General features: G+C 49.7%; 1 protein-coding gene across 1 annotated transcript in view; it reads right to left on the reverse strand.

Annotated features, from left to right (window-relative positions):
• The window catches only part of RGS10 (regulator of G protein signaling 10), a 35610-nt gene extending 9924 nt beyond the window's left edge, over positions 1-25686 (reverse strand). The window contains exons 1-4 of the mRNA XM_032609223.1: positions 25547-25686; positions 15447-15565; positions 13965-14051; positions 4467-4610 (exon numbers count right to left, since the gene is read on the reverse strand). Coding sequence (XP_032465114.1) covers positions 4467-4610; positions 13965-14051; positions 15447-15565; positions 25547-25595 — 399 coding nt within the window. The 5' untranslated portion in view covers positions 25596-25686. The remainder of the gene's footprint in view (positions 1-4466; positions 4611-13964; positions 14052-15446; positions 15566-25546) is intronic.
• Positions 25687-26974: the final 1288 nt, after the last annotated feature.

Genomic DNA, 26974 nt, shown 5'->3' on the forward strand with positions numbered 1-26974 from the left:
TCCTCCCTGACCACTAGACCCAAAATAGGCCCCTCTCAGTCACTCTTAACCCGTCATCTGTTTTATCTCTTTCTTAGCATTTAGTCTGTCCTCTTGGGTGGACAGGTGCTGATTTCCTCACTGCACACACAGTTCCTAGCACAGTCCCTGGTACATAGGAGGCCCTGCATCGATATTTATAGCATAAAGGAATGAAAGAAAAAACAAGTTCACACACCAGCAAACCAACCAGAACTGAACTAGACCTCCCAGGGAAGTTTTTAAGATTAAAAAGCCACTGCAGTGAAGTGCAATCCATTGAAGAAAACAGCTCTTTGTAAGATCACCTCCGCCTTCCTGCTTCCCACAACTTAAAATTGTCCAACAGCAGCCTTTGACTGTAGGCTAAAGCTCCAGGGAGATGCCCCCAGTACTACCCTCACCTCTCCTGGCTTTACCTCACATGCCGGGCACACAACTGGGCCACGTTGGCAGAGCAGGATTAAATCAAAGAACAGTCTCTCTAATTATGAATTTTCCAGGTAACAAAGTTTTAAGCCCCCCAACTTCTCTTAAGATATAATTTATGGGGACTTCCCTGGTGGTCCAGCTTTAAGACTCCACACTCCCAATGCAGGGGGCCAGGGTTCAATCCCTGGTCAGGGAACTAGATCCCTCAGGCCGCAATTAAAGATCCCGCACGCTGCAACGCAGATGCCACGTGCTTCAACTAAGACCCGGCGCAGCCAAATAAATAAATAAACAAACAAACAAATGAATAATTTTTTTAAAAAGATATCATTTATGATGAAATTCTTTTTTTTTTTTTTTTTTTTGCGGTACGCGGGCCTCTCACTGTTGTGGCCTCTCCTATTGCGGAGCACAGCCTCCAGATGCGCAGGCTCAGCGGCCATGGTTCACGGGCCCAGCCGCTCCGCGGCATGTGGGATCTTCCCGGACCGGGGCACGAACCCGTGACCCCTGCATCGGCAGGCGGACTCTCAACCACTGCGCCACCAGGGAAGCCCTATGATGAAATTCTTATTAAAACGCCTAACACACACACAAAAAAAAAAAAAAAAACAAACAAACAAAAAAACGCCTAACACATTCTTCAGTGAACACGCTGACCACAATTTAAGTTTTGCTTTATAATCTGGGGTCATTAGGATCACTAACTGCATCACCATCCTGTAGCACACAGTGCGGTGTGTGGGGCTGTGAGATCCCCCACGCTCAGTGGTTCCCAATCACTGTGCTGTGGTTTTGTGTTTAGTATCGTTTTTCTGCTTCCTCCCTGGTTGTCAGCCATCACTTCTTGCTGCCCCTCACTCCACAGCCTCTACCAGCACTTCAAATGGGCTGTGAACTGAAAAACCAGAACCTGTTAGAACTGTGTGTAAACCAAGAATCAACAGGACCTGAATGAAGACCTGAGAAGCTCTCCTTTAGATGAGATTCGTGGATATCAGGTCATCTCATCTGATGCTCAGGGAAGATCTTCCCATCCTTCTAGGCTCCAGCTGTGCCCCAAAGTCCACGCTGCCCTCTCAGCAGCCTCCAGGGCTCGGGGCACTGCCTGCCGTGGGAAGGGGCTGAGGCCCCTGGAGTTTTCCTGGTGAGCCAGTGCTGAAAACAGCCAGCTCAGACAGCTCGGCGATAAAGCCAAGCGGTGCTCAACGAAGCCAAAGCCGCTGAGGAGGCTTTTAAGTTACGTGAAATCTTGTGGTTCTAAACATGCTCCCCTCAGCTTCACTCTCCTTCACTTAGGAAAGCAGGGCTCTTGTGAGGGCCTTCGGGGAGAGAGACCCATAGACTCTGCTGAGCATACATTTTGACAGTTGCCAGCAAGGGCCCCAAGAGGCAGAGGTTTCTGAAGTGAAAGAGAACACAGAGGCCTTCGCAGGGACTCACTGTGGACTCAGCTCAGATTCCAAATACCTTCTCTCCACCCAATTATGCCCGAGGAAGACAGTTAGTACCTCTGTCCTCCCCTCAAATAAATGACTTTTAACAACAGGGTATAAAAGTATTTTCTTTGCAGTAAGTACTTTGAACTGCATTGTGCCACATTTGTTAGATGTGTGTCCACGTTCATATTTATAGAAAAAAAATGATGGAAAGTCTAGACATTAAATGCTATCTCCACGCATAAAATTATGAATTGTTTTTATCTTTATATTTTGGTTTCCCAAGTTTCTTTTGTTGAGCATATATGATTTTTCTAGTTAGGTCAATAAAAGTTTTTCTTAATAAAAGTTATTTTTAAAATATTTTGTCACTTAAAAAAATTGTCCTTGGTCCCTTGTATTTCCTCCTTTCTGCACCAGCTAAACCTCCCACAGTCTGAATCCAACGGGGGTGCCCTGGTCACAGAGGCCTAGCTCCATTCTGAGATGTGTCGCAGGCCTAACACAAGGAGAGCTGGTGGGACAGGAGAGCTGTCCCACCGCGTGGAGAGACAGCAGCCCACCTCATTCCTTGCGGCTACCTTGCCTTCTGCGATCCCAGAAAAGGACTGTATTCGCGTGGCAATCCCTCTGCTCCAACCGGTCTCATGCGGCTTTGAGGAGCCATGAGGGGCTGCCCACGAGGGCGGGACAGCTGCACAGGCTGTGAGTGTGTGCGGAGTACAGTCTTTGAAGGCAGGTGCATCGGCCTCCAGCACGCCCTGTACCTATGGGACTTTGTGCTAACAAACCACTTAGTCTCCTGGAACCTTGCTTTTCTCATCATCAAAATGGGAATACTACTACTCACTGGAGATTAAATGAGATAATATATGCCAAGGGGGCACAGAAGGGCACCCCTGAAGGGTAGATATTGTTCTTACTGAGAATACCTAGAACACAGGGGCTTCAGTGCAGGTTCTCAGTCCTGGCTGCATTTCAGAGTACCCCAGGAAGTTTGTAAAAGATTCTGAGGTCCAGGTGGGGCAGATACCCCCGTGTGGCTACAGACACAAGAACTGCCTTTAACCATGCATCCCTTTCCCTCCACAAATCTATGTCCATAGCATCCCTCCCATTGGCTCAACATCACTACCTCCAGGAAGCCCTCAGCAAGTCTCCCATGCTAACTGGAGTCCCTTCAACACTCAAATTTGACTTAGAATTCATGTGGAATTTGCACTTGCCACTGTACCAACTGGAAAACCTTCTCAAGCTAATATTTGTATTTTCTACCTATTTGTTTTCTATCTGATGCTGAGCAAATGAGGCCTTCTGCATGCTGGGACATGGCTCTGGGCTCTGTGCATATTCCAGGTGATCAAAAAACTGCCAACTGTTGCCGTGGGCCAGTGGTTTTCAAAGTGCAGTCCCAGGACCTGCAGCATAAGCATCACCTGGGGACTTGTTAGGACGGCAAAGTCTCAAGCCACTTGGGAACCATCAAGTCCACCGGTTAACTCTGGGGGTGGGGCCCAGCTTCTGTTTTAACAACAGGTGGCTCTAGGCTTGCTCATGTTGGAGGAATGCTGAATTAAGCTAAGAGCTGGTCTCCACTTGTGTGCCAAGTAAGGCCTTTGCTTCCCCAATAAGAACAGGGCCAGCAGAAGTTTGAAATCTGTCAGTGTTCCATGGTCCACATGTGTGCATACAACGTTTCATAAGAACAGAGCATGCTATGAATAGTCACATCTGCAAATTCATGCCTAAAAAAATCTCTGCAATGCAACTTCACCCCTCTTGCCTATTTTACTGCTGGCATTCCTCATACGAAAATTTGCCAGAACACTAAAGTTTACCCCTTCTAGGTCCTTTTTTTTTTTTTTTTTTTTTTTTTTTTGCGGTACGCGGCCCTCTCACTGTTGGGGCCTCTCCCGTTGCGGAGCACAGGCTCCGGACGCGCAGGCTCAGCGGCCATGGCTCACGGGCCCAGCCGCTCCGCGGCATGTGGGATCTTCCCGGACCGGGGTACGAACCCGCGTCCCCTGCATCAGCAGGCGGACCCTCAACCACCGCACCACCAGGGAAGCCCTAGGTCCATTTTTTTAAACCTAACTTTTCCTGCTTTAAGTGGACTACGTTGGCAAAGAGGACTATGGGGCCAACTGAAGTAGGAGGCGATGTTTGCACAAAAGCCCCAGGTTCCCCGCCACTCCGAGTCCACGTGCTTTTGCTTTTCTAGATTTTTCTGGCTGCTTCTACCTTCAGCGGTTACCACTCGTTGCTTCCTCAGTGTGGGTTCCTCAAATAGCTCCAGCCTCCCTTCTCATCTGGTTGAGAAGACAGATAACCCTGCTCGGTCAAACTACGTGTAGACCAAGAGGAACGAGGCCTGAGGGCGGCTCCAATGGGTCAAATCCTGGGCCTGGCAGGCCAGCCTGCTCTTTCACCAACCACGGCCCCTTCACATGCCGCAGCCTGCCCGGACGAGTGGGACGGCTTCTAGGGTGTCGAACATTTGGTTTTAACTGAATTCTTCCAGGCTGGGAAAAATATGCCAGTTTTCCAATCAAGGTGCATGTAGGGAAGTCAGGTTACCTGGTCCTGGAGCTTCTGGAACATCAGTGGGTGCGGTTCCTCCAGTATCGTCTCATTGAGCCGGGACTGGCCCTCAACGTTGACTTGTGAAGAGGCCTTGCTGGACAGAAAGGTCATGTAGATCTCCTTCGCCTTTTCCTGCATCTGGGGGAGACACGGAGAGCCTGTTCGTTATCGGCGAGCACAGCCCTTCCCGGCCTGAGCCCAGAAGGAGCGCTGCTGTAAGAGCCCTGGGGGATCTGGCTGTGGCTCCAGAGCTGAGCTGGATGGGAGGTCGGGGGGCGGGGGGCTCACGGTCGGCCTGGCCCCTTCCCCTCCCCTTCCATGCATCTGTAGGCCACACCTCCTGTCTCAAAACCACTATCCATTCTGAAATGATGTTGGAAAGAATCCCAGCCCAGAGTGAGGGATATTCGGTAGCATCCACAGCCATCCTGTGACTGCTCCAAATCAAGGCCTCATGGGAACATTATTCAGCAGTAGAAAGGAATAAAGCACCGACACATTCTACAACACGGATGAACCCCGAAAGCATTACGCTCAGTGAAGGAAGCCAGACACGAAAGGCCACACGTTACATGATTCTATTTCTGTGAAATATTCAGAAGAGGCAACTCCACAGAGACAGAGACATGAGTGGTCGGCTGCGGGAGGGAGAAACGGGGAGTGGCTGCTTAATGGGTAAGGGGTCTCTGTTTGGGGTGATGAAAAAGTTCTGGAACTGGATAGTGGTGATAGATGTATAACGCTGTGAGTGTATATAATGCCACTGAACTGTACACTTGTTAAAATGGTAAACACGAGAGCCCTAAAAAATGGTCAGCGTGGTAAGATGTATGTCGTGTCTATCCTACCACAATACAAAAACATCAAGTTAAACCATGAACACATATCCCAACCAGTGATCAAGCCCCTACTATGTGCCAGACACGTTAGGTGTTTTACAACTATGGTCCCATTTCCTTAATCCCTTGGGCGCCCATGAAGTGCCACTTTTCCTGTTAGTGCCACATCCCTGATAAGGACACAGAGGCGGGAGAAGTGACGTGGCTTATCCAGGGAGCCTACAGGGAGACATAGGACCATCTGACTCCAAAGCCTGGCATCTCTGCTCAGTTCTGCACAATACATTATCCTCCCAGCAGGCGATGCACAGCCAGCCTTCCAGGGAGAGAATTAGCAAGAGAGAGAACACGCCATCGGGCCGGAAGGCATCAACCCTACGGAAGCACTGCCCTGGGAGGGCTTGTCAGTGGAGTTCGAAAAGGTGTGCGTATCTGCACTTAGGTTGCACCAAAACCCAGCAGTGGCTGGTACAGGGATGCTCTCACGGCGGGCGCTCTTAAACACAGCAGGCCTCCGTGCTGGGGTCCTGCAGGGCGTCCCCCGAGGATTCTATGTTCTCTGACTTCCTGTGCTCGCACCTCACAGGTGGCAAATATGGGGCTTTTCTCCAAACATTAGAGCCTCAGTATTAGCTCACCCTACAGAGGAAGCCAGACAACATATGCCTCTGACATGGAGCCACGGAGCTATGATTTGCGGGGGCATGCAAGGAGGCTTTTCGGGGTCCACCTAGAAACTGCCATTCTCTCCAGAGAGCCCACCTGGGGCCTCACATGTGCTGCAGAGCTTGGCTTAGGAAGCCCCAGGCTCTGAAACCCTTTGGCCTCGTGGAAACCACCAGAAGGCTTCAATAGCAGGTGCTTGAAAGAAGGCAAAAAGCAGTCCTTTAACTTCTTTAGGTACCGGGACTAGTTGACAAACGACCCCACGAGATGGAGGCCTGACCACCTACCATCCCCGCCAGAAAGAAAGCCTTGACAAGACGTGCAGGAAGACCGTCCAGGTCGGGGCCTTAACATGGCTACTCCAGGGGACAGGCCTGGAGACAGCTGTGGAGACCAGATGGGGCAGTACTTTGGGGCCACCCGCCTCTTGAAGACCCACTCCCTCCAGGAAGCCATGAGCTTCCCTCCCACCACCCCATCTGTCAGGAAGGAACGTTTTTGGAAAACCACTTCCTGTTTTAACAATACTTCATGAAAGTAGACTTTCAGCCAGTCAGATTAGCAAACTCCATGTGAGGCTCTGGAAGGAGAAATCACTTTAGGCCTCCCCTCCTTCTTCCCTCCCCCCTGAACACACACACACACACACACACACACACACACACACACACAGTTTTCCAGATGGATGCAGGCTGTCTTGGGTGGTTCTGAAAAGAAGAAGTATAACGAGTAGCTTGAGGCTTAGACATGGGGCGGAAGGGAAGACAGGAAGCAGGTTCTGGGGAGGCGGGGCCTGTAGGTGTATCAGCCTCGGGCCTCTCAGCATCCCCAGAATGTCCCCAACACCCCGAGTCTCTGGGAAGAGTGCAGGGCCCCCGAGGCGCCCAGGCCAGGGCCACCCTCATTTCTGACTGATCACTCAGAGTGACGGCTTCGTGGGCAGAGCTTATCTGGCTGGGCTAGGAAGCGTGACTGAGAAGGGAAACCCTGAGACTGCTGACCGCAGGCCGGTCATGGGATGGCCTGGTGTCCACGCCAAGAACACTTAGCAAAAAAGAAGAACCGGGTCTCTTGAGTTATTCTGGTACATTTTCCAGAGCTTGGTTAACCCTATTGCAGCTCCTGTTGGGACAGGGTGAGAACATCCCCCACTGGTGAGGCCGCATGGGTCTGGGACCCTCGGTGTGACCTGGAAAGATGGTCAGCCGCTCTCCTACCAGACTCTACAGACTCTACCAGAGCAGCTGCCCCGCTGTGGACAGCAGCCGTGCCCAGCGCCCAACCCTGCCCCAGACGGTGCTGGAAAAGGATCCCCCCTGGGCCCGTGTGATGACTCCCGGCATCAACCTGAGGAATGCCCGTGGGAGCGTGTACACCCAGGTCTGCTTCCCAGACACCCCGCAAGCCCAGGACCTTCCTCCCCGCCTGGCAGTGCATCAGCCACAGCGATGCTCAGCAGAAGTCAGCACTCCAACGCTGCTCCCAGGAAGTGCACGTTTAGGAGAAGCAAATTCCCTTTAGCATCAGTCCCAGAAACAAAAATCAACCCAGAACAAAGGCAAAGGCATTGGCAGCCCATGCTCCGAGGAGCGCTCCTCTCCACGTTCTGCCTCCTCTCCCTTATCCAATAAGCGTGCTTTACATTTTTCCATTGGGAAAATAAAACAAAACCTTTTACCCACATCCCCCTATAGTTAATGACTTCTTACTGAAACATCTCAAAAGAAAAAAATGTGCATTTGTGTCTCCACTTTCTCCCTCCCACCTGCTCCCCAGCCCCTGGCTTCCGCCCACCCTGCCAGCCCACTGCCGTCCTTCTCCTGGACTGCTCTCTGGCCCCTGGCCCTGCTCGGTGCCGCTGCCCTCTCAGGATTCCCCAACACCTCCCTGCTTCTGTCTCCTTCACCAGCTCCTGTCCCTCTGTCCCCCCCACCCCCATAAATTCTGGGGTTTCCCAAGTTCTGCCCTAGGCCGCTCCTGTCCCTCTGTCCCCCCCCACCCCCATAAATTCTGGGGTTTCCCAAGTTCTGCCCTAGGCCGCTCCTGTCCCTCTGTCCCCCCCACCCCCATAAATTCTGGGGTTTCCCAAGTTCTACCCTAGGCCGAACGCTTTCCTAACCACATACTCTCCCAAGATCTCAGCCCATCCCTCTCCCCGAAGCTACTGACCATGTAGCCAACTGATTCCCAGTAATGTGGGCTTGGATGTCCCACAGACACCCCACACCTAACGCCAAGGAAAGAAGTGGGCCCCTCCTGGCAGGGGGGTCCTGCCGTCTCTACTCCAGGAAGCCGGGAACAGTGATCCCCCAATGCCTCTCTCACCCCGCACCCTGCTTGTCACTGAGTCTTGCTTATCTTGCCAGCCCATTCCCCTCTGTCCCCATCACTCTGCCAGAGATGGACAACGGGACAGGACACATAAGGAAATTAAAGGATCAAGCCACTACCTTCATTAATATCAACTTCAGAAAGAGAATGAGGCAAAGAAAATGTCAAGTAAATGATTTGAGAATATTTCTGAGAACAGACTCAGGAAATGGAAAGCAGATGGAGGGACAGCGAATGACTCTGCAGAGAGCAGCAAGGAGAAACCTAGGCGCCTGCAAGGTTGGTGAGGGGAGGCGGCAGGGCTGGGGATGCAAAGAAATGTCCCAAAATGGCAGGAACTCAGGGGCATCTGGGAACCTAGGCAGGAGGGATGAAGAAGGCAGCAGAAAGAAGCCATTAGACCCCCAGGTCCCGACCACCAGCTCTGAGCAGTTATCCACGCCCCACCCCCGAGAGCCTGGAGTTTTCTTCTCTAAAGAAATTGACTCAGGGAAGCTGCAGACAGAGACACGAAGGAGGGCACGGAAGAGATGCCAAACCGAACACAAGGGTTAAGGGAAATTCCGCACACAGACATCCAGCAAATTTCTCCCAACCCAGCTGATTGGAGGTATGTTTAGTTTATAAACACATCGGGGGACTTGCCTGGTGGCGCACTGGTTAAGAATCCACCTGCCAATGCAGGGGACATGGGTTCGTGCCCCGGTCTGGGAAGATCCCACGTGCCGCAGAGCGGCTGGGCCCGTGAGCCATGGCCACCGAGCCCGAGCGTCCGGAGCCTGTGCTCCGCAACGGGAGAGTCCACAGCAGTGAGAGGCCCGCGTACCGCAAAAAAAAAAAAAAATAATAATAATAATAATAATAATGATAATAAAAATAACAATATAAGAACATCTCCCAGAACTACAAATTTCCAGATTAAAAGGCTCCACAAAATGCCCCACACGATGAACGAACCTCACCCCGCTCTAAGCCTGTGACTGTACAGTTTTAGAATACTGGTGGTGAACAAGCAAAGAAAACAAAACAGCTTACATGTAACATACTGATTCTTAACAAAAGTGGAAGATAATGGGACAATGTCTTCAAAATTCTGAGTGAGTTTTAACCTAGAATTCAATTCTATGCTCCATCAGATTATCCATGACGCAGGAGAAGAGGAAAAAAATAACATTTTCACTCAATACGATTCTTTAAAGGTCTACCTGCCATGTACCCTTTCTCAAGAAGCTATTGCTGGTCATGCTCCACCAAAATGAGGGAGTGACTCCAGACAGATGAGGATCTGGGTCCAGGAGGCAGGGGAGGGACAGAGGGAATGGCCACTGGTGGCAAAGGAAGACAGGGGGGTGCCCCAGTGGGTGGGGTAGTCAGGGGTCCCCGGGAGGAGTCCCCAGGGGAACTCGGACTGCAGAGATGATCTGAGAGACCTGTGTAACACCGTATCGAGAAACATTTTAAAGGGCTATCTGAGAGTATAAAAATAAGAAAAGCAAAAAATGGTCCAAGAAGAAAAAAATGTAATCATAGCATCCTCTTTGGCTCAGCAGCAAACAGTAAACAATAAAGTTTTAATAAGGAAAATGCAGTAGACAGGGATGTAAAGTAAGTGAAACCTTGGTTACAGTAAGAAGACAGTAGAGGACGTCGGAAAGTTACACAGTGAGGCAGGAAGGAGTGGAGATGCCGGGCAGGCCCATGCCAGACCCCAGCCCACACCGTGAGCAGCTGAGCTCCTATCCGGTCCCGCCTGGACCTGGCCAAGACCACGTCAAAGGTCAGAAAGACACAGCCCAAACCAGAGACAGAGTGAAACCTGGAGGGTGCTGAGGGAATGAACCCTTCTTACTGCATCTGCTTGTGAACTGAATGACTTTCATATAAGGAACACTCATCACTTTTGGATTTTTAAGTAGTTTTTTTTTAAATAAAGAAGATGGTGTTTTAGCCTTTCAGAAAAACCTTTACGATTACTTTAAATAAGGACATCAAACACTCTAAAACCCTGGATCAAGTTTTAGTGTTAAATAAATACAATAAAATTAATAAATACCACAGACCCCTCCCCCCATAACTGTTAACTCTAAAACACTATAAAAATGCATGGTACTATTATATTTAAATATCAGTGCAAGTTGCTCTCAGAGTTATGATTATCAGACATGTACCACCCCACCACTTCCCCACCCCCACTCGGTTTGGTTTTTACAAATCTGTACGAGCCGCTGTATCCATCTTAATCCTTGTTACACAGTAAACAGGCCCAAATACATGTGCAGATGAATGAATGAATGTGAATGAATGATTCAGGGACAGCCAAAGAATGAACACCTTCTTGGAGCTTTTTCTGAGGTTTTATAAGACATAAAGGTTGCTTTATGTTAAAAGATAGATGGATCTCACATGCTAATTCATGGCGAAGAGGCTCTTCATAGAAAAATGTTAAACCACAAAGAAATAGCAAAGGGAGAGAACTGCTTTGAAAGCTGATTGTGGAATATGAACACCTGGCAATTACAACCCCAGGAAGGGAGGGTGGGAGGCATCACCCTCCCAACTTCCTAGAGCCCCAGCATCCCCACCATAAACACAGAGCGTTGAGACCCTCCCAAACTAAAGGGCTGCTTTTCTGTCTGCCAGGGGGCAAAGCACAGACCACGGAAGGCAGCAAAGACACAGCACCAGTCCACTGTTTGGAGCTTCTGAGAATGCAAAGCCCCAACAGAAAGGATGGCACGCTCCTCCCTCAAGTCCACCCCTAAGGCTGCAATTGCAGCTCAAGGTGAGCGAGAGGGCGGGACCCTACCCACGGCAGATACTCAGGTGTCAGCTGACCTAAGTGGAAATTGGGAAGGAAACAGCGAGCCCGGCACTGTCCTAGGCACACAGTCCCAGTGGGGGAGAAGACAGACAAAGATCACAAACCTTATAGAGCCTGCATGATAGAGGGAAAACCAAATTGTACAGAAGATAAATAAATTATACAAGGTACCAGAGATCTGGCTGGATAATGATAGTAAAAAATGAAAAAAAAAAAACAAAAAACAACCAGCACAGGTCTTATTTAAATAGATGCAAAAGTGAGATTTGCATCAATCCCACAACTGCCTTAGTTCACTGTAGAGATAAATGGTCCACAAACTTCATGCTTCACCTTGACACCCCGCTTCTCCAGCTGTGGCCCCAGTCTCAGACACAGCAGACCCAGCCTACCCCTCAAGCACAAGCCTCCCGTCTTCTGGTCTTCCTTCAGCTCTTCTCTCCAGGCTTTCCTCCCCACAGGCTGTCCCCTTTTCCAGGAACACTCCCCCCATCTCCAAACTCCACTTAGATGTCAGCTTGAGAGTCACTTCCCCAGGGACCTTCCTGACACCCACTGCCTGTGCTCCCATGGATCCTGCACTTCCCATTTCTGTTCTCGTCACACTTGCCAAGGCTTGTTTAACAAGCAGCTTCCCCTCTAGAGGCCTGTTCCCTAAAGAGTCTCATCTGTCTTGTCCCTGTGTGTCACCCATGCTTTTCACAAGGCCTGGCCCCGAGCAGGCGCGCTGCAAAGATCTGGCAAAAACTCAACTGAACTGAAGGGCACGTCAGCCTCACGTGCAGTGAAAACGACTGGGCAGCTCATGGGGCAGGTTCAAGTCCCAGCTCAGCCGCGCGGGTACCTCAACTGCCTGATTTGTACACTGCAGGGGTGGCTGGCTGACCTGTCAGCCCCTCTAACCTCCAACACGCAAATGAAGGCAGAGAAATGGACATCTGTCTGCCTGCTTGACTCTGAGCTAGGGTTTTAGGGTGAGGCCGGATGAACCCATTGCCCAGGCCAGCATTTATTGACAGTTGTCCCTGGGCCCTGTGCTGGGTGCTGGGGGCAAAGGATTGCAATGGGCATGCCTGCCTGAAGGGGCACAGCCAACACCTGAGACCATTCACCAGCCCAAAGGGCTCAGATAAAGTCATCCAGGGTCAAGAAGCAGGAAGGAAGCAAATGCCCAGCATCATGCCCGGGATGGCTTTCTGGGCTGACCTAGGAAGTTCAGCTCAAGGGATCTTGGAATCCATCCTTGCCCCGACAGAGGGGAAGGTGACAGGGCGAAGGTCACACTGCTCCATCTTGGGGAAAGGGTGTCTGAGGTGGAAAAGCCTTTGAATAAACCAAGGAGTGACATTTTCTGCAAACACATAATGGCTTTTGGCCTCATGGATTCCAGCTTTTGGAACCAGAGGCTTAAAAACTGGCAGCCCACAAGCCACATCTGCCCATGGATATGTTTTTTTTGGCAGGCAAGGTTTTACATTTTTAAAAAATTAGTTCCATCATTTATAAAACTGGATGGTTTCACATAAGAATCCAAATGTCCAGCTTCTCTGGAAAAACAGGCAGCATCAGACTAAAGATGGGAGAAGATGCCTTAGGAAGCAAGGTCCCTCAGGGTTCTGGGGCAAGGGTGGGCAAGCGAAGACCTAGGTGGGTAGAACCCAAAGCAGGGAAAGCTCAGACGGCCACAGACCCCAAAGCGTTCACTGCCAAAGTCAGCTAAACAACCAGCTACAGCCTCTGGAGGCAGGGCAGGCCACCCCCTAATGGCCCCAGTCCCCACCACTCCCTGCAGCCTCATACAAAAAACCTCACTCGTGCACATTATTACCGGCTCCTGTAGGCATTTAGCCACTAACCTCTTAGAAATACACAGGCATGAGCCTCGTAAACACACCCAATCCACAAGCCTCCTTCCCCATAATCTCCTCCACCACCCCAACACCCAACCTCCAGTGGCAGAAAATCTGGTTGGCATTGGAGCTAAAGGCTACCTCCTGCAAAGAGCACACATCCACCTCCACCCAGGAGAGCAGTCAGAAACTTTCTACGTGGGATGCCTGCCAACTACAAGGTGTTTCGTAAAGATATACTGAATAATTGACAATCCATCTGATGTGCGTTGTGCTTTTATCACCACACATCTGCTTTACGGTGTTCATAAAAAACACAGACATGTCAAACTCTGGGGGAAGCATTCACACAACTTATTCATGAAAAAGAAATCATACTCGATGAGAAACTCTCAATGACTTAAATCATTATTTTTACTTTAAACATTTGTCCATTTGAACAGCTCCATTTAAAAATAGATTAACAAGGCGTCCCTGGTGGTGCAGAGGTTAAGGCACACGGGTTTGAGCCCTGGCCCAGAAAGATCCCACATGCCATGGAGCAACTAAGCCCATGAGCCACAACTACTGAGCCTGAACTCTAGAGGATGCAAGCCACAACTACTGAGCCCAAGTGCCACAACTACTGAAGCCTGCGCTCCTAGAGCCCATGCTCTGCAACAAGAGAAGCCACCACAATGAGAAGCCCGCGCACCGCAACTAAGAGTGGCCCCCGCTCGCTGCAACTAGAGAAAGCCCGCGTGCAGCAACGAAGTCCCAACGCAGCCAAAGATTAATTAATTTTTAAAAATAGATTAACACACTTTTTAAAAGAATTGTTAATATTTGATCAATACCACATAGGCTATTCTGAAGCTTAAATCTTCCCCAAAATCCAATATGGATCAGATTTCCCTAGGCAATTTCAAAATTTATTGGAAAGGCAAATATAACTTTATAAGGAGAGAAGAAAATTACCAAGAATGTGATTATAGAGTAGAAGTACCTGCTTTTTATCTTGTGTTTTCTTAAAATCTTCACATGCTAGCCAAAATAAAACATTTTCTTCACTGAATTCCTTTTTTAAAAATTCCTGTGGATGAAAAGAAGAAAAAATATCAAACAGTATTCTACTTAAAAAACAAATAATGCATTTCCCTTCAAGAACTAAGTCAAAATTCAACAAATGAGGGTGTTCATTCACCCTGTAAAAGCTCCACCCTGAAAACATAGTGTATGTTTAATGTTAAAGCTGGAATTTCATATGCATTTGAACTTAAAGGGTTTGACACTCTGAAAAAGAGTAAAAATGAAGTAGGAATCTACTCACAATTCTCAACTGACGATAAATTACCAAAAAGTAAATTAAAGTGGAAGATATGTTAGTTCCTTCCAGACGGTGTTTAAACAAAGTACATTCCTTCAAAATCAGGCTCATTTTTTTAAACAAAAGAAAAGAAAACATACTAAGCATGTCTAAAAATGCCACAATGAAAACTATTTCAAGCTGGAGGTGTGCTTTCTTTTGGCAGATGTTGGGGGCTTAGTGGCACAGCCAGCTATCCTGCTGTGCACAGAAAAGTTTTCTCCCCGAGATCTAGACGGTGCTCTAGATGGTGGTCCTATGTCCAGAAATGCCTGCTACCCGCTCCTTGGAGTCTGCTACAGAGACCAACAGCATCAGGGCTTATCCTGGCCTGACCCAAGACTTAAAAGACAGAAGTCAGTGGGACTCAGGCAGATACAAGGCATTCTTGAAATTCACCTGTGCTTCTTCTGACACTTGGAGTTTCTGCAGGCCATTTCTAGGCAGTCCCGACACTTCCCCACCCACCTGCTCTCCTCTCTGAGTTCATCTTCACTTTGCCAGCTGATGTCCAGCCTCTTTCACTCTGTTAATATGTATCCTGAGAATCCCCAACATACAAGTGAACAAACCTTCACATCAGAGAGACCCAGACCACCCCCTCCCAGGTGTCACAGAGCTGGAAATTCTTTGTAGATTCTGCCAATGAGCACAGTACCTCTTCCTCATCACCCCACCCCGCTCCCATCCAGCTATATAAAAACCAGAAAGAGGGACTCCCCTGCTGGCGCAGCGGACAGGACTCTGTGCTCCCAATGCAGGGGGCTCAGTTTCAATCCCTGGTCAGGGAAATAGATCCCACATGTATGCCACAACTAAGAGCTCGCATGTCACAACTAGGGAGCCCATGTGTTACAACTAAGGAGCCCGCCTGCCGCAACTAAGACCTGGTGAAACCAAATAGTTAGAAAAGAAAAAAAAGAAAGAAACAGTCTGTGCACGCCCCTCCGTGCTGCTCCATGACTGCCCAGGAAAGCATTTCCATCTTGGTCATGACAGGTGAGAAGTTCTGCTTCTCAAGTTGGGCCAGACAGTTTTAAAACCTGGCCTGTGCTCCACCCACAGGCTTCTAAACTTCTTGGTATGTGCGTCCAGCCCAGTGAACAACGAAAAAAGTCAAACCCTAAATCTTTTCACGCCTTCCGGGTCTTCAAGCAGGTTCTCCAGAGAAGCCGCCCATTTGTCTGTGCTCTTGGGGTTCTGGTGGCTGCTGCTGGAACTCCCATCACTGTCGCGGATGTCTGCAAAGCAAAGTTTAGACTGTGTATGTGGCCCAAAGATACTGTCATCTTATAACAGGCATTATGATCATCATCATCACCATTATGGCTAAGATGTAATAGTAAGTTATATGCCAGAATCTACTCTCCGTGCTTAACACAGTGAATTTATTCTAGTCCTGACAACAACCTTATGAAGGGCGTGCTGCTATTCCCTCCATTTTACAGATGCAGAAAACTGTGGCTCCGAGTTAAGAAGGGACTTGTCATTTCCCAACACTCCCCATATATCCTTCCCCCACCCACGTGTCCACTGGCTGACCCACAGGCAGCCTTCAAGTCTCCCTCAAGCCCTCCTCCCAGGGACCTTGACTCAACAGCAACTCTTCCCCCATTACGTTCTGTGCACAGTCTCATAATTATCCTGCTGTGTTGTGACTGCACGACCGGCGCTCACCAGTCTGAAAGCTCCTCTGCATCTTGATCTTGTATCTCCAGCAGGTAGCTCATTGCCTGGTACATAAATTAAAGTGTGTACCAGGGCCGGGACTAGGGTGGGGAAAGGGAGGCACTGGCCAGAGGTGCAAAATTTAAGGGGGTGCCCAAAAAACTCAGGCATCAGGTAAATGAGGTTTTCGTGCAATATTCTGAAAAATCAAAATTAATGCAAAAAATTCCATAACGAGCAAAATACCAAAAATTTAAATAAAGACAGGATCATTATAGCTGATTTTTCCTTGTGCTTCTCAGGCTCCAATATGTCTCGGTGGGACGCTGTTACAAAGGGCATAGGCTAAATGAATCAGTGACTTTGCACCTGCACATCTGCTGCACTTTCTTACTCTTACCTCTAAAAAGAGCCTCTTGACTATAGGAAAGGGGACGGGGACCTCCAACTAACACACTCTGGCTACTTGCCTGAAGGAGGAAGTAACAACACAAACACACCTCATCTACAGAATTTGGCCCCTTCCTGGAGTCAAGGGAAAATCCGTGGAACGTCACTTCGGATGGGCCCAGGTTCCAAAGCCAGTTTTGCCAATTCGAACTATGTGAACACGGGCAAAACTCTGTGTAAGATGAAGATAATCCCCCTATCTCTTGGGGTTATCAGAAGGATTAAAGGAGGAAACACATCAGGCACCTAGATGCTCACAGTGTACCCTCAAAAAATATTAGTTCTTCTCTCTGCTTCCTTAAAATAATGATTTATCAAGTGAACTATTTTTATAGCTAATACTTCTTTTCTCCACTGCTTTCTTTTTTTTTCAAAGTAGAGACATGTCTCTCTAAAGAAAAGTTTGAATCTGGGAGAAAATAAACTTTAAATTAAGAAATCAGCAAAACAAATCATTTTAAAAGGACAAATTTTAAAAGTCTTATGACTATTAATTGCTGCAAGTAGCTAGGTGGTCATATGGTTTCAAATGTTTTTGGAGGAAAGCTGTATCAGGATATGTCGAACATGGAAGTAACTCAGCTTCTGTGATCTACTGTGTTCTATTGGAGGTCAACAAACATATTAATTTCTCAAGCAGCTGAGACTCGGTCTCCTAGCATCTGGGAAAACTACCTGGGTTCTATACACTGATTGGCTGATTTGGGCTAAATAAAGCAGAAGCACGATGCATTGGTGATGGAGCACATAAGAGAGTTGTTTGGGACAAATCCATTCCTTTACTTGAGAGGCAAACTCACTCAAACATCACAAATGGACCCGACACTTCTCTAAAGTGAATCTTCAGTTCGCGGAGATTAAATTAGTTCTCTGCTCTCTTTGCAAATGTTAAAACGGCAAGCTTCTGAACACTGCATTTCTTCCCAATGAAGTATAAATCAAACTAAAAGATCATTATCGTAAGAAATTTCTGCAACAGGGTTCATTCTGCCAAGCGTTTCACAGATTTACTCCCTGTTCTCTACCCAAAGAGTACAGTTGGACAGTTTACTCCACTCCCCTAGCAGATCTTCTCTTAAGTAAATAAATTACAGACACAAGTTCGCTGTTCCGGAAAAATCGTAGGTAGCCAGAAATTTCTCTCGCCATTGCAGAACAACTGCTTTGGCTATAACTTTTCAACCTTGGCCTGTAGTGATGCCAAAACTCTTGATGTTCTTTTCAATAATAAACCAAACCACATTTGGGTTTTCACGGCCTCACTGTCTTGCAAATAAATACACTTGGTGGATTCCCATTTAGCCAATAGAGTGCTCTGGTTAACTAGGTCTTCTGGTTAACTGAGAGATAAGATAGCCATCCCCACCGTGAGACAATTGCTCCCTCACTCCCCTCTTTTATTTCATACTCTAGTCATTTTGCATATTAGGTTTCTGTGCTGGCTTTCGTGTGAACAAAAAGTTTTACAACTCAAAACCCACTCATCTGATCTAGTCTCCTTATTTAACAGACTGAGAAATAAAGGTCCAGAGGGTAAGGTGACCCAGCTAAGGAACTGCTGGATGGAACCAGTACTGGGACTTAAATATGCGGGCAATTGTCCCCACCAGGACCACCTCTATGGAACCCCAGGGTGCCTCGGAACACAGGAGTTTGCAGATGGGTGGCCCTTCCTTTCAGCTCCCTCCTAGGCTACCATTTCCCTTCCATCAATGTCATGAAATACATCTATGGCTGACACTGTTACAGAGGCACAGAATTTTCAGGGCTGGCCCAGAAAGCATACCAAGACACAGAAAGTATCTCCATAGCCATGGTTATTAGTTTCGGCTTTGGTGCCACGGATAAAGAGAAATTTCTTCTTGCCCTTCTGCTCACCTTCTGCCCTAGCAGTCCTTTTACTATAGGAATCTTCTACTCAAACTCTACTGCCATGTGTTTTCACTTTTCCAGAAATACTGACTTGAATTTTGCCAAGACTTCCGGATTGTCTTTGAATTTTGATTAAGGCCTTTGGCTATGCCTTTTTTTTTTTTAATCCTTCTTGATTGGTATCAATATAGATAGATATCTCTAGTTAGAGCAACACTTGCAAACTCCACTCACTTAATGATGTCTCTCTTTTCCAAGTCATTATCCCCAACCTCCAATGAGACTGGCAGAGGTCCACTCCATTTGGCAATGCCCTGAGAGACTGCCCCCTAACCTGAGGCATTTCCATTTCTCAGGATCCTCGTCGGTACAAGTAGACTTCCCCTATTTTCCGATGCATGTAAGTAAGGGCTTCCTAAGACAACGAATTATTCACAGTGTGCTGGGTACTATTCCAAGCTTTTTCCATGGGTTAAATCATTCTGTTCTCACAACGACCCTCAGATGTGCTTAGTATTATCCTCACTTCACAGATGAGGAAACGGAGGCACAGTAACTCGCAAGGGGCACCCAGCTAGAAACGGGGAGTCACGGTCCAAGCCCAGGTAGTCCTGCCTGCAGAGCCCAGGTCAATGGGCTGCCATTGTTAGTTCTGATATCTGCTGATCTTCACATTCACAGAAGCCAGAACATGACGGCCTTGACAAGAATGATAACACTTATGTGTGAGAAGACTGCAAAAACGAAGAGTCCAATTCCTTGCAGACAAAAACCCACCTACGGCTGGGCCAGAATCATCCAGCACACAAGCACAACGGGCAGACGCTTTCCATTTACGTTTACGCTGTTCTGTGTGGTAAAAGCTGTCATTTCAAAGCCGGCACAGCATCCAGGTACAGAGGGCTGAGGCTGGCTGCTTGCAGCACGTTGTGTGATGCATTATTTATAGATGCCATGATGTCATATCTAACAGAGACCTTCTCCAGACATTAATTCCTTGGAAATCCATACTCAGAAGGCATCTCTAACACTCATCAGAACAAATTCCTGCTATTAGTCTTCAGGAAGGTCTGGCTAATGGTCCTGCATAGACAATTTCCCCAAGTCAAAGATTTTAGTAAACTCTCAATATCCAGCTTCCTCAATAGCAGAGTCAACTTACATCCTCAGAGGGTTTGTCAAAGGCACCCCCCAAAAGCACAGCACATTAAAGAAAACAAACTAAACATTCAAGCCCGGGAAAAGGCAGAAACGTTAACCCTAAATTCTAATGTGGTTTGGTACCACACACACATACACCATACTCCTTTAAAATAATCAGGGAAAGTACACACCCCACAAAACTGATTTAAAACCTCATATCACCTATATCACATCAAACATCACATTTTTTTAAAAAGTCATCCCACTTAGAAGCAGAGAATCCGTTTTCACAACTGGTGATCCATGTAAGGCTCCAGAGAAACTGGGTCATGGAAACCCTCTATCTAAATATTACTTAAGTGTTTATCAGTTCCAGTATCTAGCTTCTGAGAATAATGAGCCTTCAGGCATGCAATTCCCTTGGTAGGGAGGTTGGCATGAACTGCCATTAGCAGAAAATAAAAATAAAATCGTTCTGAAATAATCATACTGATAGCAAGCATCAAAGACCAGAGCAGGCCAACAGGCTGGAGAGGTCAGCTGGGCTCAGAAACGGCCTCATGGCAGTTTTCCCACGAGGTCTGAGGCCTCAGAAAAAGTCAACTTGCTCAGCCGAGTCCTCCAGGGGCCCCCTGTGCACCTGCAGCTGCACCACACACACCCTTACCTCTACCCTGCCCGCCAGCACCCAGCGATGGGTGAGCTGAGGGCATATCTGATAGCCAAAGGGGTGGGGACCCTTCCTTACATGCCATGCTCTGGGGTCTGCCTGGGGAGGTCTCCGCTGCCTTCTCAGAGACGCTTTGTGCGAGACAGACGGGGGCTGTGGGGCTCCAGAGCACCCTTTTGGATCCAGAGGAAAAGCAAACCTCAACATCCTCTTCTGAGTGGACTAAACAACAGATGCCCCAGTTTCCACTTTCTACCAGAGGGAAGGAAATAAGGACGCCAGACTGTCTTCTGTAGCTTCCCGAGAATCCTCACTTTCTAGGCAAAGGCCCAGAAAAAATAAAAACTACCCAGGAGCCCAATTCTGGAGGTGAAAGTGAAGACCCTGTCCATATTTCTTCTCACTTTCCAGAAGCCCCCATGCTTCCTCTGGGACCTGACTTATGCGGAAATGTGCCCTTGCTCTCCCCTGGCCCCCACCTCAGGGAAAATAAGTAACTTTTTCCCTCCGGTGTCAGTAGGGTAGACTGTGTATTTCTTGAGAGTAAGAGCTGTGTCTTCCTCAGGGTCTGCAGTGCCGGGCACTCTTGTATAGATTTATAGTGATAGCTGTTTTCTGATAGATTATCAGGTTGAGCGGGGGACAAAACAGAGAGGAGGATGACGGTTGTAAAAAGAGATGGCATTTACTGAACACTGACTACATCCCATCTCAACCTCACAGCCCTTGGAGGTTGGGTCCATCGGTGGCCCATTTTACAGATGAGGAAACTGAGGCACAACAAGGTTAAATCACTTGCTCCAAAGGGGACAGCCAGGAAGTCGATGAGCTGGGACTCAACCCTAGGCTGTCTGGCTGCAGAGGCTGTTAAGGGAAGGGCAGGGAAAGACGCAAGAAATAAAAGGCGGGTGCTTTTTCTCAGGGAAATTAAAAATAATTGAGAAGATGAAGCCAGGCATTCCCAGATGGCATCTGGCTGCAATGCCACACACTGCCATGAAGTTTTCTTCACTGGTCCATGAAAGAATGAGAATAAGCAGAAGGAAGTATTTACCAAGTGAGCTGTGCTGATCGAGTGGGACAGTACTGGGTTGTCTTTTTTAAGTAGGTAATTACATTTATTTACAGGGTACAAAAGACAAGAGCTACACAAGGGAGCACAGTGGGACAGGTCTTCCTATCGCCCCTGCCCTTCAGCGACCCAGAGCCTCTCCCCTAGAAGCAACAGCCTCTGGAAGATTCTTGTGTATCAGGACAAGTTCTTTACGTGAGATTATCTCTCTCTTCCTATTTGGGGTGTTAAAACATCCTTCATTTGTGGGATGATAAAGACAGTGGATGATGGTGTTGTTGGTTTTTAATGTCCCAACTGGAGAAAGAGAGAAAGAAAAGAAAGAAGGAAGGAAGTGGAGCAGAGAAGCAGGGAGGCGAGGAAGGAAAGAGAAAAGCCCACCGCTCCACACTCACTCTCTAAATACACACAAGCAAGATGACACACTGGATACTGTGTGAGGTCATGTAGGCAGCTCTGGGCTCGGTCAGAGATCTGAGTCCCCTGGTCTGTCCCTTCTGAAATGGGCGGGCTCTGCAGCTGTCAGAGGAGAGACAAGATGCGCAGGCTGCATTTCAGGTGCAGAGAGGGAGGCAGGAGGCCTGGAAGAGCGGGCCTCCTGGAGCTTTGGGAGAGGACACAGGACAGAGGTGGGAATGTCCAGCCACCCAAGGGCGGGGTGGGCAGTGGGGGGACTGAGCGAGAAGGTAAGCCAGATGAGGGGTCCCTGAGCCCACCACAGAGCGGGGACAGCAGAGCCGACCCACAGGCACTCGGCGGGGCCCTCGAGAGATGCGAACCTACTGGGAAGGGAAATTGGTCCCCGGAAGTCTGCAAGGGACTGTTTGGCTCCAGTGTGCGCCTCCTGACAGCTCTTATCGAGGAGCTGCTTCTGTCGCCTGCCTGGGCCCCCGCTGCCACCCCCGGGGCTGCTGCCGTGGAGAGCTATCTGGGGGAAGCAGAAGAAACTGGTGAGCGTAAATTTAGTACAATTTAAACAGCAAGTTCCCAGAGCCCAGCGGCAGGGGGCCGAGGGGATTACTCAACCCCAGGGAGGGAAATGACTCAGTTCACCCAGAAAGCCCTAGGAAATGGCCCAGCCAGGCACCTGCCTGGTTTCCACAGTTTCTAACAGTGCGTAAAGGAGACATCAGTTCATACATCATACAGTCTGTGAAGGCAAGTAAAGCACCCCGAGCGCCCGGCACCCACCAGTCCGCGAGTTGCCCGCGGTGGTGTTCAGGTCGCCACCCGGGTATAAACCACGCCCCTCGCTCAGCCCCGCCTCTCTGTGCCCGCTTCGTTCTCCCTGAATCTGAAGGCCCGGCTCAGTGATGTTCGGCAGGGAAAATTTCCCCCAGCAGCCAAGCCGGCCATTAAATTGTATGTCAACTGTCATCTTTAAATAAAAACTTAAGCCCTGCCATAAATCTGAAACTGGTCCCAGAGGTTTAATGGGATAATGTATAACAGGCTCTGGGCGGGGGAGCGGGGAATTCCCCTGGCGGTTCAGCCCGCGTTCTGCTCGCAGGGGGCGGTGGAAGGCCGTGGCTCTGGCTTTGCTTTTCAAGCGAAGAGCATCCCATTTACCATCAACAGTGCAAGTCGCTGTGGGGGGCAGGGTGGGTGCACAGAATCCTTGGCGGGGTCCTCACACTTAAGTGGCGTAAGAATCGACTGTCAAAAATGCAGCCAACTCTCCCTCCCACCTCGGGTCCGCAGGACTGAATCCGGGACGGGGCGGGGTCTGGGGGGGGCCTGGAAAGCTGCATTTTGTCGAGCCCACCTCCACTCCCACCCCCTTGTGGTTCGTGAACACACTTTGAGAAAGCTCAGGAAGGAGAATATTTGCCCTTTGAATCGCACTTTGAAACTTGGAATTAAGCGTTGGGAGCACCAAACCTCAGTTTAAAGACATTGTTTCCAATAAGATTTTGCAGAAAAGCAAGAAAGGTTTGGAGTAAAAGGAGCTGGGAGGCAGGACTGCAGCCATGCTCAAATCAGGGTCCAGCAGGGATGGATCCGGTTTTTGTGGGGCCAGAAACTTACACAATCTGGAGAGCCACTTTAAGAAAAATAATTCGAAATCACCAAAAAAAACCACACAAAAATCAGTCCAGGGTCCCATGGGTCACTTGGCTGGCTTCCCAGTGCCTTTGCCTCGGGGCCCACATTCCCCCTTTCTCACTGCTGGGTGGTGATGACCAAACTGGCAGGGGCTCATTTGTCCTTTCCCATCAGGGGGTAGACATTAAACCTAAAAATCATAAAGAAATCGGGCTCTTGGAAGTCTGGCATTTAATACCAATCCATGATCTTTAGCTACTGATCTTTCTATCAGTGACCTAACCACATTTCATCAGACTTAAAATGCGTTACCCTGAAAGAGGTACACTCCACTGGTGTCCCTAAAACTGTCACCAGTCTTTCTGGGGTACAACCTGCCCACATGCAACAGCACCCCAAAACCATGTATGTCCCAAAATTCATGTGTTCTATTTGGAAGACTTCAACCCAAAAGCAAACTGTACAGGGATGTTCAAAGCAGCTCTATTTATAATAGGAAAAGGCAGAAAAGATAAGAGCTAACCATTATTACTCAGTAATGCCATGCACTGTACTAGGGACTTCATATATATGCGTTCATGTATTTGATTCCACAGCTCTATTGAACCCACTTTACAGATGGGAAAACGGACGCAGAGGTGTGCTGGTAAACCAGCTCTCCCAGGGAAAAACAAAAACAAAAAAGCTTGATTTTTAGCATCTGCTGATTTCCAAGGTGTAAATGGCCACTGGTAGCCAATTTCAAGCTACCTACGGTTTAGCAACCAGCTTCCAAATTTCCCAATAATTTAGCAATTGGCTCGGAGGTAAAGTAACTTGCCCAAGGTAGCTGAATGATAGAGTCACGGTGGGAACCAGGAGTTTAACTTCAGAGTCCAGGCTCTGACCACCACTCCGTAGGCCTGTGAATATCTAACAATAAGGAATGGCTAAAATGAATGCCCACAGGGGAATCCTTTGACCCACAGGTAACACAGAAAGGTTTACATGACCACTAACACTAACTCTAATATAAGCAATTTATAACTCTATGAAGTCCTACTTTATTAGAGTTGTCCTAAATAGTAAATGCAATAATTTGCAAAATTTGATGGATGAGAAACCAGCTTCGATTTAGTGTTTAAAGAAGGGTATTTTATTCTCATTTTGCGGATCCTTATCTACACAGAGAGGCTCCACAGCTAGTAGTGGTGGAGGTGGGATCTGGACCCAGCCAACCTACTTTCAGTGCATCCTCTTCACCACAGTGTCCCTCATAAAATACATTAGGTGAAAAAAAGATACGGGCCAACACGTACAGCCTCTTGGTACTAGCAGAAGCGTCTCGGGGTGGGAGGCAGCAGAAAAGCCTCTGAACTCCAGAGTCAGGCCGAGCTGGGTTTGAAAGATTCTCCATCACCTAAGTGTGACTTGGAGCACGTTACCTAATAGCTCCTGGCTTCAGTTCGCTTCTCCGTAAAGTGGGGAGAACAATGCCTATCTCAATGGGTTGCCCTAAAGGTGAAAAGAGAATTCACAAAACAGAGTGAACACAGACCCGGGCCCACAATTAGCGCTCAAAAGGGGCTTAGCTATTAGGAGCAAAAAGGGTAAGATGGTTGGAATCAAGGGCATGGTTTCATCTTCACCACGGGTTCTTTGTCCTATCAAATCGTTCCAAATTGTGGCTGGTCCAGAGTGACAGCCAAACTGTATCCTTTGTCGGCTCTTCCCCGGCGCTAACTGCAGATGTGCCCTTCACCTGGTATTTATTCACCCTCCTTCTCTGCCCCATAGTTCGGCTCCTCGGCGCAGAACAGAAGGCGTCTGGCAGCCAAGGCCTGACAGCCCTGTCGGATGCCTGGGGTCCAGGCGTGCCTTTCCTGGCGCCGCGTGGGCATCATTCGCACCAACGCCCGCAGCGGAGGCAGAGGACTCCCGAAGGGAGGGAGGGAACTCGCGCGACGTTCTGCTTTCGGAATCTAGAGCCCATACTACCTCCAAAGTTTGGAGGTGTTTTGGATCTCCTTTTTCTCCCAGACCATCACTAAAAAGAAAACTGCTGTTGTTCCTCCTTTCAGACAAACTTCCTCCCCAGCGCGCCTCTCGGGGCTCTGCGCTCCCGCCGCGGCTGGGACCGCAGGGGCGCTGGACGGAGCAGGGAGAAGTGGCGCGTTCGGCCGGGGCTCCCCTCCGTGCGGCATCGCAGAGCCGCGCCCGAGCCTAGTAAGGATGCCCTGGGCGGGCAGCGCCTGCCCGGGCGGTTCATCGCAGCCCCTGCGGGCGCCCCAATCCCTAGCACGCGGGGTCCAGGGAGCTTACCTGACGGCGGCCGCTTCCTGCTCAGCCGACTCACGGCGCGGTTAAACATAGCCGCGGGCAACCCAGGGAGGAAGGAGGGTCCGCTGGGCAGCGCGGCGGCTGAGCCGGAGGAAGGCGAGGAGGAGGAGCCCGCTCAGCACCGCCCCGGAGCGTGCGGCCCCCACCCTGCCGCCCTCCTCCCGGCCAGACGCCGCGTGGCGCGCTCCGTGCGCCCTACCGGCCCGCCCAGGAGGGGCCCCTGCCGTCCCGCCCCGGGGTGCCTGGGCGGGCAGGGTGCACCCGGGTGACACCCAAACGCCGGGACCCGGCCCAGATCCCAGGACGGAGCGCACTCTCTCGGAAGTAGTCCGCGCTGCCAGGGACTTAGGAACCCTGCCCAGGTGGTTCGCGGGTCCCGGGGACCCTTCGCCGCCCGAGCCCCGCCCTACCCTGCCCCCAGCTCCAGCGTCCATCCCTGCCTCCCGCCCTCTCCCTGCAGCCCTGGGAAACTGACGCGGCGCCTTCAGCGCACTGCGCTTCGTGGCTCAGCGCGCTTTTGCCGGGCGGCCGGCGAGGGTCACCTCCTGGTTCAGAGACCGGAAAGCTGAGGCCTCGTGGTTCTGAAAAACCCAGGTGCGGCCCACGGCCTTCGCCTCCTTGCCCTCGGGTTCCTGGATCCCTGCGCGCCCGGGCTTGCCCGTCCCGCGACTCCGTGGGCGCTGGGCCTTCCCACGACCGCGAAAGCCAGCGAGGCATCGCCAGGACCCGGGCCGCGGTGTCCGCGGGCGGAGCGAGCCGAGCCGGAGCAGGTGGGCGCCCTCTCCCGGGCCGCGCTGCGCGGGCGCCGAAATTTGGGCGCCTTCTGCCCTCGGTCTTGAGGCTCCAAGGGCGGACCTCGGGGGAATTCCGTAGGAACCCCTCAGGTTCCAGCGCGGAGCTGTGCCTCTGCCCCGCACACCGGCTGGCCGGAGACACTAACTTTCGGGACACGTGGCACACCTTTCGGCGGGGCCTTTGCGCTCAACGCTCGGAATCACTCGGGCCGCACTGCGCTCTACTTCTGATTTCTCCTCTCCCGCCGCCAGTCACCTGCTTAGGGCCGCCAGCTCCACTTGAATCTATTACCTCATTTCTTCTGCAAAACAGCCCAAGAGGGGGTATCGTTAGCCCCATTTTCTTGAGGATTTGGTTTACGAGGAATTGTCTTTCTGGCGAGTCCTACTTTTCTCCTGTGTATCTGGCTTTGTCTCTAAATTAGTCTTTATTTTTAGCTGTACTAATTGCTATTTTTCTAAACTGTTCCCCAGTCGTCGGTCCCCCCTCCACCCATCCTTTCTCAGTATTTTCACTAGTTGGCATTTTCTTTTGTGTCTTCTATTCTAAGCTTCCCATTCTGCTCATTTTCCCTCCCTCCCTCTACCCACCCCTTCAGCCCCAATCCCACCCCCA

This window comes from Phocoena sinus, chromosome 16 (assembly GCF_008692025.1).
Source record: "Phocoena sinus isolate mPhoSin1 chromosome 16, mPhoSin1.pri, whole genome shotgun sequence".
NCBI classification, from domain to species: Eukaryota; Metazoa; Chordata; class Mammalia; order Artiodactyla; family Phocoenidae; genus Phocoena; species Phocoena sinus.